At 38.9% G+C, this 12793-nt stretch overlaps 1 protein-coding gene across 4 annotated transcripts in view; it reads left to right on the forward strand.

Annotated features, from left to right (window-relative positions):
• Positions 1 to 12793, forward strand: part of PTPRU (protein tyrosine phosphatase receptor type U) — a 397711-nt gene that overhangs the window by 225765 nt on the left and 159153 nt on the right. For all 4 annotated transcript variants that reach the window (XM_087970795.1, XM_087970796.1, XM_026679426.2 and 1 more), the window contains exon 8: positions 11299 to 11607. In XM_087970795.1, the coding sequence (XP_087826921.1) occupies positions 11299 to 11607 (309 nt within the window). The remainder of the gene's footprint in view (positions 1 to 11298; positions 11608 to 12793) is intronic.

Raw genomic sequence — 12793 nt, forward strand, 5'->3', positions numbered from 1 at the left:
ATTTGGACCCAATGCAGAACCACTGTCAACGCAGCTCCCTACCATTGAAAGTAATCAAGAGTTTTTAAATGCCTGGAAGAAAATGAAGTTTAAATAGGCCTCTCAGTCCAAATACCAAAGGAAAATCTGGGTAGGAATATCCTTTGGGAAAAAATAGCTCTGCGTGTTTCTGTCATACCAATGAAAGACAAAGTATTGATGGCCTTTTGGAATTTGATTTCTTCTTGTGTTACAGATTATGGGCTTGTTTCTATCAATAATAATCCAACTCCTGTAGGAGGACTAAGCCAGCTGGAGAATTTAAATTGTTCTACGAGTGCTTGAATATTTGGGTTCTGCTTTGGACATGACATTAACGCGTGATGTAATCGGTAGTTTTCTGATCTTGAAAACGATCCAAGAACTTAAGTGTGCAATTATTTTTAATGCTGTTTTCCAACATGACAGCCAATTGAATATATCCACAGTTGTACAGAATCATATACATCACTTACGGCTTATACAATGTCTTGAAAAATAACCCTAGGGGAAATAGGCCTCCAGTGTATCAAAATCACTCTGTTAGACAGTGATTTCAGCTCCGTGTATCAGGAGAACAGTTTGCAAGTTCTTGCTATTTGGCAAGAAGCGATTATAACTTTCCTGTGTAAGCAAAATAACATTGCATTTCCATTAGCAGCAAATCTTGTGAGGGTTTTTAGGTTTGTGTGTGTGTAGGCTATCTGAAGCTAAGTTTCAGCATGTCTGTTTTAACGTGCTTGCAAATAGAAATTGTCCAAATGTTTAGCTTTATTTCTTGGGAAATAATCATACTGATCTTGAGCTATTAAAAAAATACAATTTAGATTTATAAAGCTGCCAAATTCAAAGCAATTCTGAGTGGCATGCATATTAAACCCCACACACAAAGATCTCAATACATTGCACTAATTAAAAAGATCTGAAGACCAAGAACACTACAACAGAGAAGACATGCTTCTTAAGGTGTATCGGATGCTATTGCTTAACAAACACTGTGGGTCTTATGGGATGAACAGACATAGAAGGAGAAATGTAATTCTTCTGATAGCCAGGTACTGTGCTATGAAATTAATGCTAGCACTTTGATTTTGTTTTTTTTAAATAAATTTTATTAAGTTTCCAAATTTTAAAAACATAAAACAAAACTTTATACATTGTTATCAAGATCAAGACATCTTTTGCATTTCCTCACATGCTAGCACTTTGAATGCACCTGGAAATTTCCTGGCAGTCAGTGCAGCTCATACAGCAGAGATCGCATGAAATGGACCGTGCTGAGAAATGCCTGTAATGGTTCGTGACATTGCATCCTAGACCATTGGAGACTTCCAAGAGGTCTTCAAGGATACCCACATATTGAGCACGCAGTAGTAGCCCATCTACAGGATGACTAAGACATGAGTGTTTGTGAGAAGATAGCTCAGAGAGATTTGTGCAAAGGTCTCTTTGGTCAGAACTATCACCTACTCTTTGAGCAGGAACTGTAAGACCCAGGAAAAAAAAACCCAAATTGCAAAGTGCAACTCCATACAGAACTAAAGATAGGAAATATGTGATATTGGGAGAACCATGAACTCACAGCCACATCATCATTTACATTTGTTCCTCCTCACCATTCAGCACTCCAGAGGGTTAATGTCATTGCCCAGAAGATCATTGGTTGCCCTCTCCCCTCTTTGGAAGAGCTTTATAGCTCCCGCTGCCTTAAGAAAGTTCAAAACATTCTCAAAGATCCATCTCATCCTGGGCACCCTTTTTTTGAACTATACAGGATAATAAAACCAAGGACAAATAGGCTGAAAAACAGCTTCTATCCCAGGGCAGTAGCTCTGTTGAATTCTACTGTATAGTGCAGTGTTGGTGTGGTGTTGGGGATTTTCGGTTCAATGTGTGAAGGGTGAAGGATGTGTGTTTGTGTTTATTTTCATGGTCATGGTCATGATGTGCACTGAAGATGGTGTTTGATTTCGTTGTACGAGGTGCAATGACAATAAAACTAAACTAAATTAAACTAAACTAAACCAAGACCCCAGCTGCCTCAAGGCACTGGGGTAAGATCTTGAGAGCATCACTTGGTTAGTCTGAGCTTGAGATGTGCACCTGAGTTTCAGTCTAACATCTGCCCTTGTGATGATGTTGTTTAGAGGCTTCATACAGATGTTAAAATAGAGGGATAAGCTCTGCACCACCCCATAGATCAGGGGCAGCAGATCCAGACTCTCCCACTTGGAGAAAGGAGGAATATGACACCATGCTACTCACTACCAAACCACGTAGTTGGTCCTGAAAGATACCATGATTGATGGTAATCAAAATCTGATGTGAGATCAAGGACAACCAAGACACTGAAATCACCTCCATACTGATTACTCCAGGGGGTCATCAACAAGTATGATCAAGGATATCTGTGTATTGTGTCCCAGCTTGAAACCTGGTTAGGAAAAGTCCAGATAAGCCACTATCTCCAGGCCCCCTGAAACTGCAACCCAACCAACGTTTTGGCAGCCTTTCTCAAACAAACAAGTCTTTCTCCAAGACTTTTGGGTCCAGCAGTGGCTTCTTGAGAAGGTGGTGTACCATTGTTTCTTTTAAGGCAGGCAGAACCATTGCCTTTATGCCTACAAACAAATGATGTTTATTAGTTTTGCGTACTGTAATCAACAAAGACTCCCAGAGGTATGCATTAACAACATTAAAATAACAGAAGCATACTGTAAAACATAAACATAAAAACATAATAAAAACACAGTTCTACTGTATAACCTCCAGTGGTGCAAACTCGCTGCTCTCCAAAGGTTTTTTTTGGAATAGTTTGGTTTAAGCAGCTTCCAGAATGCTGACATACTGTTGATGGACCCAGCCCCCAAAACTCTGCAAATAGAAAACCACTAGTCTTTCTTGAGAAGACTGCACCATTCCATTTGGAGAAGGCAAGCTTGAAAATTGACTGATTATCCTAATGTCTTAAGATGATAGCCAGCTATATCAAAGGCCACTGGGAGATAACAAACCTTAAACAGATCCCAGAACAGGTTCTGATTAACCTTTTATGATATCATATAGAGCCTAAAGATTTTCATAAGCTTCCTGTTTGGTATCCAATGCAATTCAGAGTGCTCATATTTATTTGTTTTTTTTTTCTTGATCTTATTACATTTATCTCTCTCTTTTCCATTATGGGATTCAGGAGAGTACATATAGAGATCTCAGGGCTGCTTCCTGGCCTGGCCTGATGAAAAAAAGCTGGAGTATCTTAAAAACAAAGGAAGTCTTGTTTGTGTCATTTAAAAATGCCTAACAAGATCAACATCCTGGTTCTCATAACTGAAAAACTGATTTCTGTGGGAAGCTCCAAAGCAGGTCATACAGGCTGACACTTTCCACTACTTTCCTCGATGAGCATTGTTAGCTTTTTTTTCCTCCAAGAAGTCTTGTCTAATCCCTTTCCAAGCCATTCAAGTTGATTGCTATCACAACAGCTATGACAGCAAATTGCATTACTTGGCAGAGCTGTTCTGAAGATCACATGGCTTCTGACAGTGTTGAGGGGTTGACATACAAGCCTCTAAATGAGGAATGGAAAACTGTTCGGATATTGTGAAACGACAACTTTTGGATGGTCCTGGAGATATGGGCTATAATGAGGAAGGCTGGGAGTTGTAGAAACATTCAGAACACTTGTTCTGAGTGATACTGTATAAACATCTGGAGAAGTTCATTTGTCCATAAGGGTCTTCAAACTTGGCAAGTTTAAGACTTGTGGACTTCAACTCCCAGAATTCCTGAGCTAACATGACTGGATGAGGAATTCTGGGAGTTGAAGTCCACAAGTCTTAAATTTGCCAAGTTTGAAGACCCTTGGATGAACATGTCAATTTATTGAGTTATAACCAGGCAGGCTAAAAGAGCCTCCACATGTAATATTTTTTGTGGTAATCAGGAAGAGAAACTTGGCAATGATTCTGGAATCTGAATCTTGATGCAGTCATGAACACAGTTGCATCAATATGATTTTGTTGCAGGGTTTTATTGGTGCACTCAATTAAGGACTCTTGATAGGCTACCAGTAAAGATGAAATGGAGTCAGGAGTGAAAGTCAACAGAAAGACCGAGGAGTAAGCCATAAACTGAGACAGATGGTTAACTGAACTGGTTAACTGAGACAGATGGTTAACTTAGCTCAAACGCAAGAAGGCCTTGTTCTCAAGTGAAGTCCATCTATGCAGAAAAGTTATGTATACACCTTCTTTTCAGTGGTGGGATTCAAATTTTTTTACTACTGGTTCTGTGGGCATGGCTTGGTGGGTGTGGCAGGGGAAGGATACTGTAAAATCTCCAGTCAGAAGTGGTATTTGCCGGTTCTCTGAACTACTCAAAATTTCTGCTATCGGTTCTCCATAACTGGTCAGAACCTGCTGTATACCATCTCTGCTTCCTTTCCAGGATGATCCAATGAATGCAAGCACTTGATTGAAAAATTGTAGATTCTAGCTGTGGAGTTCATCACATCAGACAAGTGAACACAGATCCAGCAACTGCCAACAGATGTTTATGTAGAAATGTGGTCAGAGGACAAAAAAAATCCAACCAATGGATGGATTTGAAAGCAATTACACATAGTCCAGAGTTAATTTTAACAATTCTTCTAGTTAAACTGGAAGAAAGGCAAGAGGAGGGAACAGTAAAGGAACTCAAGACAGGAAATCCTCTCAACCCTGCCAGACGTTCCTTTGTATTCTTTTTATGTTCAAAACCCGTTTCTTTCTTTATAGTTAATTTAAGTGTTTTAAGATATCAAGTGTGTTTTTTCTCTTCAGCTGTTGTGTCCTTTATCATTTTGCTTTAACTAAAGTGATCTGTCTTGCTGTGTTTAATTATGGCTATATTTGCTCTTTAGGTGCTCACAGTACTATATTTTATTAATCACATAAGAAGCGATTGTATAGAGAAAAAATCCTGCATTGAGAGTATTCTGTGGGGGCTCTGTTTCATGGTGTATCGGGTAGTTGCATATTTTGGACCAACAGCTGAGGGAGAGGCTTTGACTAGAGCTTGGAAGAGAGCCATTCTGGTGCATTTTGGGGGTTAAGGCACCAGGCTGGGAACTGGGAGACTGTGAATTCTAGTCCCACCTAATGCATAAAAAAAAAAAGCAGTTGGGTAACCTTGGCCCAGTCACTCTCTTTTAGCAATGGCAAACCATTTTTGTAATCTTATCAAGGAAACTTCCAGGACATGTCCAGGCAGTTGCTAGGGGTTAACACTAACTCACAGGCACACACACACACACACACACACACACACACACACACACACACACACACATGAAAATTAATAAACTGAACAGCAAACAGATAAACCAAACAGGATTTCGGATGGATTCAGATTTGGTGAAGTTCTAAGCAAAGCAAGGCCAATAAAATGAAAAGCATCAAAACAAACCTTTCTTTAAAAAACAAACAAAACCAAAACCAAAACCCATAACTTGTATCAACAGAACAAGATTTTGTGCACAACCTATTGCATATAGTTATTTTAAAGATATTTCTTTACATCAATACACTTTTCCCTGATTTTTAAAAAAATATGAATTTCTGCAGAGCATTGTTTTTTAAAAATGTAAATCTCTCCAATATTTGATTTTCTTTTGAAATTGCTCTTTTTTGTTTTGTTTTTGTTTTCAAAAGCATAATTTATTTTCAGCAGAAATACTCTGTTTGGAAGGGAGCACATTTTTAGCTGGAGAAAGTTGGATGTTTGCAGAGTTTATTCAGTCCTGGCATCTGGGCTATATGCTGGTGCATCTTTCAGTGGATTTCAGAAATTTGATCCCAAAGAAGTCCATATTGGTTTTAATTTACTTGCCTAATGGATACTGCATCAAGCATGATGCCTTTTTCAGTGCAGCCATTGGAAACCTTATCACTCTTATACATTTTTTTTGGACCAAACTGTACTGGAGATGATTATTACCCAGTTTCCAGGTTTGCTTTTTATTCCAAGTTTGAAATCATCCCATTGTTCTTGTTGACCATTCACAAGAAAATTTGGTCCTGTGAGAGTGGGAGTTAGAATTGCATCTTTGAGATGGTTTAATTGGGAATAGTGTGTACAGAATTTTTTTAAATAACCAAGCGAGGGGAGAGAAATGACAAAGGTTGCTTTTTAAAAAACCAAGCATATCACATTATACTACCAGTACCTTGGCTGACTTTTATATTTCTTCTCTTAATTTAAAAAAAAATGTATTTTGGTTTCTCTTTTGTTTTGCCTGTTGTTGCCCTGACTTTAAGATCTGGGTGTTTTATTAGAATTATTTGAGTGTGCATCTGTGCAACCTCAAGGAGCATAGTATGAAATACCTACATGAATAAATCAATTTTTTAAATAGGCCCCACAAACATGAGATGTAAATCAGCAGGAAAAAGACTATAAATCCACTTTCTTAAGAGTTCAAGAGGCTCAAAGCACTTCAGAGCTCTGAGGACATTCAGGCATATAGTTTCTGCAAGTCAGTCTTCGAATATGGAAATTAAATCCAGCAGGACACAACTTCTCCTTTTAACAACAAAAGCTAAAATATAGATGGTAATTTTACTGAAATGTATCCCCACTTAGAGTTCTGTCACAACTTTAGACTCTACACGGACAACTAAAATGCTTTAAAAAGAACAACAGCAGAAAAACAACTGTCACAAAAGTGATAGATTTTTCTCATTAGAGGAGCAGGGGAGGAAAAAGGCAAAATGATTAGATCGATTGGAATGAGTACATTTCTAAAGATCCCACCCAGGAAAAGCGATGTTTTCATTTTGCTTAGGTCTTGTTTTTTCTTCGTCTAAAGTTGTCTTTGTGTTTGTGCATGCATGCACACACGTTTGTGCGTGATGTTAATGAAAAAAATTCCAAAAATCTAACAAGGCAGGAACACCTGGAGAGGCACAAGGGAAAGGAACTTGTCATGGCTTTAAAACCTGAATTTTTGCAGCACCATCAACTTTTGCTCTCTGTTCCTACGGCGCTTGAAATTGCTGTTCCGTGTGCGTTTGCTTCACCTAATTATGAATAAGTTGATAAGTTTATTTTAGAGATATGTAAAATATCTTGTATCTCTGAAGGCTGCAGCAGATTCAAAACTGGATCGTATAATATTGTTCAGGGCTATTTCCTATGCATAGACACAAGAGGTACAGTTCAGATGACCCAGTACTTAAAATTGCTTCCAAAGCCATTACTTGGAGTCTTTTGAGTATGGTGCTAGGTGGTGTCATTTTTCTCTCTCCAGTCATATTTTTCTCTCTCTCTCTACCCAACTCCATTGTTACAGCCTCAAACCCTCACTGCTTCAATCTCAAACTGTCTACCGTGGATCTCACCCAATTCTTAAGAGGTCCTTAAAGGGGGCGTGCATATGCACACTAGCATGCCTATCATCCCTAACTTACTGTCCCCATTTATCTGCATTTACTTCCTTTGTTCCTCCTTTATGTTCATACCTATCCTTGTTATCTTGTACATGTTTGACAAACAAATAAAGTAAATAAATATGAAAAGTTATTTCTGTACAACATTCAGTGAAAGAGATGCACAAATGATTATAGATGTTCCAAAATTATTGGATAGCAATGTTGAAGGGCAGTTTATCTTATCTTGGGCCCCTTAGCTTTGCTGTGGCCCAAGTTCATTAAACATAATCCAGTTTAATAACTAGGGAGCTGACCTTAGTTTATTTAATGTGAGGAAGCTTTCTTATTGGATTCTTCTGGTGTTTAGGGAACTGCTCTTTACATACAGTGGTTTGTTCACCTAATACTCATAACTTGATCATTTGCTCTTCACCAGGTGAATTATGAGCCTAACAGATGCGTCCACCCAATATGCTAATCTTCTGTGGTGTGCAAAATAATTCATGATGGAACCTTCCAAAACCAAAATGGGTCATTCGGTGTTTTTGTAAATGGCCCATTCTCAAAGCAGAGGTATTCTGAGTGTTTCAGCACTACTGTTTTTCCTAGAGGGATCGCTTCCAGAAGACTTGAAATGTCTTGATCTGAGATTGGAATGGCTTATTTTGCTTTCAGAACATTCCAAGATGAATCATTTTTCTTAATTCTGGTTAAACTTGGTCTGTTGGTTAGTGGATTATTTTGTAGATTATTTAGTATGAATTTAGCCTTTGAGGTTGGTTTATTCTGCAATTTAGAAAATAAAGTAATTCAGTGAATAAGATGAGTGTGTTGTAATTAATGCAACCGCTGAGTGTAAAAGCTGCCTTTACTAACCATGTACAGGTAGTCCTCGATGGACTTGGGACCAGAATTTCCATTGCTAAACAAAACAATTGTTAAGTGAGTAACCCCTAATTTTACAACTTTTCTTTTTTTGCCATGGTTCTTAAGTGAATCACTGCAGTTGTTAAATAAATCATTTGATCATTAAATGAATCTGACTTTCTCCATCGACTTGGCTTGTCAGAAGCCAGCTGGGAAAATTGCAAATAGCTTTGAACAGTTGCTAAACAAATAGTTGTAAGTCAAAGACTCCCTATAAAGCAGAGCATCGAGATAGAATGCAGTTCTTCCTACAAGCATGTTTTTTTTCCTCCAAATTAGTTACTGAGTTTGTTGTTTTTCATTCTGTCTCCAACTCTTCTGCAGAACCCATGAGGGTTCCTTTGATGATGGGTAACACATGTTGCTTCTATACATGGAAGAGTCTCTCTTGGGCATGCTGTAAGGCTGTCTTTGTCATTGCATTGTCTGTTGAGAGGAAGTTCACACTTTTCCATCTGAATTTCCATAGGATCATCCTTTGAGGAAAGATCTCATAATAAGGATGGGTGCAACCCAGAGATGGTATTCAGCAGGTTCTGACCAGCTCTGGAGAACTGGTAGCGGAAATTTTGAGTAGTTTGGAGAACCGGCAAATCCCACCTCTGACTGGAAATTTTACAGTATCCTTCCCCTGCTACGCTCACCAAGCCACACCCACAGAACCGGTAGTAAAAAAAAATGAATCCCACCACTGGTGCAACCAATGCCAAAGAAGGATGCGGCACCCTTTTTTGTATATTTTGGGGCATTTATATTTCTCTGGCACTCCTCCCTCCCTCCTTACATACAATATGCCAAGGAAGGGATATATTGCTTTTGCCAGAGACCTAAATTGCTTGTTTGCTTTGCAAAGAGCTTTAAAATTAATTTGAGAGCTGAATGAACATAAACTTTCGAGTCATAGGATGTCCCCCTGTTTTAGAATAGGGTGATTTTTAAAAGCAGTGGGAGATTTCTTCCTTCTTAAGGAGCTTCCTTCCTGCAGGATATTCTGCTCTGGTGTCAGAGTTCTACCTTCAGCAATCTTGCCATATAAGATTAATGACTGTTCTTTTGTTGTTGTCTGGCTCTCTGGTTTACTGTTGTTTTATTTATTATGATTGGGGATCAGATCATACAGGGAAATCATTTATTTCTAAAAAATAAGATTAAAACATTCAAAGAGAAGAACATCATGCTTAAATAAACATTGGCACGGGGTTTGTTCTAATAGGTTACGACATAATGCAATTTGTGATACATAACAATTCTAGGACTTTCCTTGTCTTCTCAGGGTATTGATACAATAGCATGACTCATGTAAAGCTCTGTGTTCTACCAGGTCTATTGGATAATAGAGAGTTATCAGATCAGTGTTGGAGACTCTATAGTGGGAATAACACATTAATTGTTTTAACTGTCCTTAGGTTGTAGAAGAAATTTTCTTACACAATATTTACAGACCCCTCACATCCAGGACATAAACTGTTTCAACTCCTACCCTCAAAACGATGCTATAGAGCACTGCACACCAGAACAACTAGACAAAAGGACAGTTTTTCCCCAAACTCCATCACTCTGCTAAACAAATAATTCCCTCAACACTGTCCAACTATTTACAAAGTTTGCATTACTATTGCTATTAATCTTCTCATCATTCCTTATTACCCATCCCATCCCACTTGTGACAGTATGACTGTAACTTCGTCGCTTTTATCCTTATGATTTATATTGTTTCCTAGTATGATTTGATTGACTATTATTAAGTGTTGCACCTGATGATTCTTGACTCTTGATGAATGTATCTTTTTTTTATGTACACTGAAAGCATTTGCACCAAAACAAATTCCTTGTGTGTCCAATCACACTTGGCCAATAAAGAATTATATTCTAAATAAAGAATTCTACACTTAGAACAATTCATCAGTGGATTGCCAATGCTCCAACACAGGAGATGTTTAAGAAGAGATTGGAGAGCCATTTGTCTGAAATGCTATAGGACTTCCTGCTTGAGCAGAGGATTGGACTAGAGCAGGGGTCTCCAACCTTGGCAACTTTGAGCCTGGCGGACTTCAACTCCCAGAATTCCCCAGCCAGTTGGCTGGGGAATTCTGGGAGTTGAAGTCCGCCAGGCTCAAAGTTGCCAAGGTTGGAGACCCCTGGACCAGAGGATCTCCAAGGTCCCTGTTAACTCTGTTATTTTGTTATCCTGTTATTCTGTTAAGAAGTGCAAGGGCGTGAGTTTCACATGGTCACGCTTTCTGGTTCAAGGACTCAATTACAGCTGCTTTCACAAAGAATCATAGCTGTGATTTGGGACCATGCTTTATGGCAAGCAATTCTTATACATGATTGGTTGATTGGGAGGGTATACAGGTAATCCTTGACTTGCAACCACAATTGAGCCCCAAAATCTCCATTGCTAAGCGAGACATTTATTCAATGAGTTTTTTCCTCATTTTACGACCTTTCTTGCCGCATTTGTTATGGGAATCACTGCCATTGTTAGCAATACTGTTGTAAAATGAATATGGCTTCCCCAGTAACTTTGTTTATCAGAAGGTTACAAAAGGTGATCACTTGATCCCGGAACACTGCAACCATCATAAATTATGAGCCAGCTGGCAAGTGTCAGAATTTTGATCATGTAACCATGAGGATAATGCACCGTTCGTAAGTGTGAAAAACAGTCATAAGTCACTTTTTTCAGTGCCACTGTAACTTCAAATGGTCACTAAATGAATTGTAAGTTGAGGACTACCTGTAAACAGATACAGACCATTCTCTTATGTTTATTATATCTTCCTCCAGCTGATCTAATTTTCTGCTGCACCAGAGATGGTAACATCTTTCCATTCTCAGCATTCTTCACCACCAGAAGCTGACAAAGTATTGTCCTTTCCTAGTGTCCTGATAGTTACTGATTTTGTTTTCCCTCCCATTCTTTCTCCCTCTCCTTCTGCAGAACCCATGAGGGCCCCCAAAGGCCTTGCCTTTGCAGAGATCCAATCCAGGCAGCTGATCCTTCAGTGGGAGCCTCTGGGTTACAACCTGACCCGCTGTCACACATACACTGTCACACTCTGCTATCGCTATGCTGTAGGCACTGGCCATAACCAGACCTTTCATGAATGTGTGAAGATGGAGCATGGTACCAACCATTACACCATCAAGAACCTTCTGCCTTATAAAAACGTCCATGTCAAGATCATCTTGTCCAATCCTGAAGGCCGGAAAGAAGGCAAAGAGATGATATTTCAGACTGATGAAGATGGTGAGTTTTGTATCTTAGTCAGCACCTGACATAAATACCTTTCTAGATATCTGAACTTCCAGGAAGAACATCTTCTGAGCATCCTCATCAAATTATTTGGGCAGTTGGTAGAGTGAAATGAAATTATCTCTCTCTCTTTCTCTCCCTCTGCCTCCCTCCCTCCCTCCCTCCATCTCATCTGTCTGTCTCTGTCTCTCTGACTCTGTCTCCCTCTCCCTCCTTTCCTCTCCCTCTCTGTCCCTCTCGTCTGTCTCTGTCTGTCTCCCCTCCCTCTCTCTCTCTCCTTCTCGTCTGTCTCTCTCTCTCTCTGTGAATATGCATGTATATATGTATATATAAATTTTAGTTACATGAGCAAAATATTTGCACATTTCTTTAGTGTGGAGAGAGGAAGAACTGGGACGTGTAGTTTTATGTGATATCTGTGAATGTAAGCACCCGACTGTTCATTTGGAGCAAACAAAGATCCAGTTAACCTATCACTGAACAGAAAGATTTGGGTGGTCTGAGGTTCTATCACAGTACATTCAACTATAATAGTAATGCTAAATTAGGTGGTAAAACAGGTGCAACAAGATCTGCTCCATTCTGGGAGAAAACAATACCTGCTAAATTAGACTCAAATGAATGTGTGATACTTTTGTCTAGCTTGTTTCTATTTGGAAGATATCCAGAGTTGTGAGAATCTTCATTAACAGAGGAAAGAACATGAATAGTGGAGAAAATAGAAATGAGGGATTTTCCCTTCCCTCATGTCTGTCCTTTGTCTTACCACTTTATACCTCCTTGACAATTTTTTTAAATGGAGAGATGATGATTTAATTCTGTCGACATTATTGATGAAGCAAAATATAAATATTTTGAGATGGACGGCCAGGGAGGAAGGAAATCAAAAGAGAGTTCAGAACAATACAATAGACCTTTGGGAAGCTATTTTTAAATGTTGAGTAGTCCTATGGTCCTTTTCAAAAACCAGAGGACTTTGCCTGGATATCTTATCAGCATTTAGGGTTTAAAACATCCCTTCTTCTGAATTTCATGCTTTTACATTGAATGAGTCTGTTCATTCCAGGCAACCTTGTGGATGAGAAGCGGCAGAAACAAGAGATCATACTGCGATACAGGATAGCATTTCATTGCTGTTACCATGGTTACCACTAGGCCTTATTTAGACATGCATGAAAAC

This window comes from Notechis scutatus, chromosome 8 (genome assembly GCF_049901735.1).
Source record: "Notechis scutatus isolate UNSWTSFEM ecotype Mainland chromosome 8, rNotScu1.2, whole genome shotgun sequence".
NCBI classification, from domain to species: Eukaryota; Metazoa; Chordata; class Lepidosauria; order Squamata; family Elapidae; genus Notechis; species Notechis scutatus.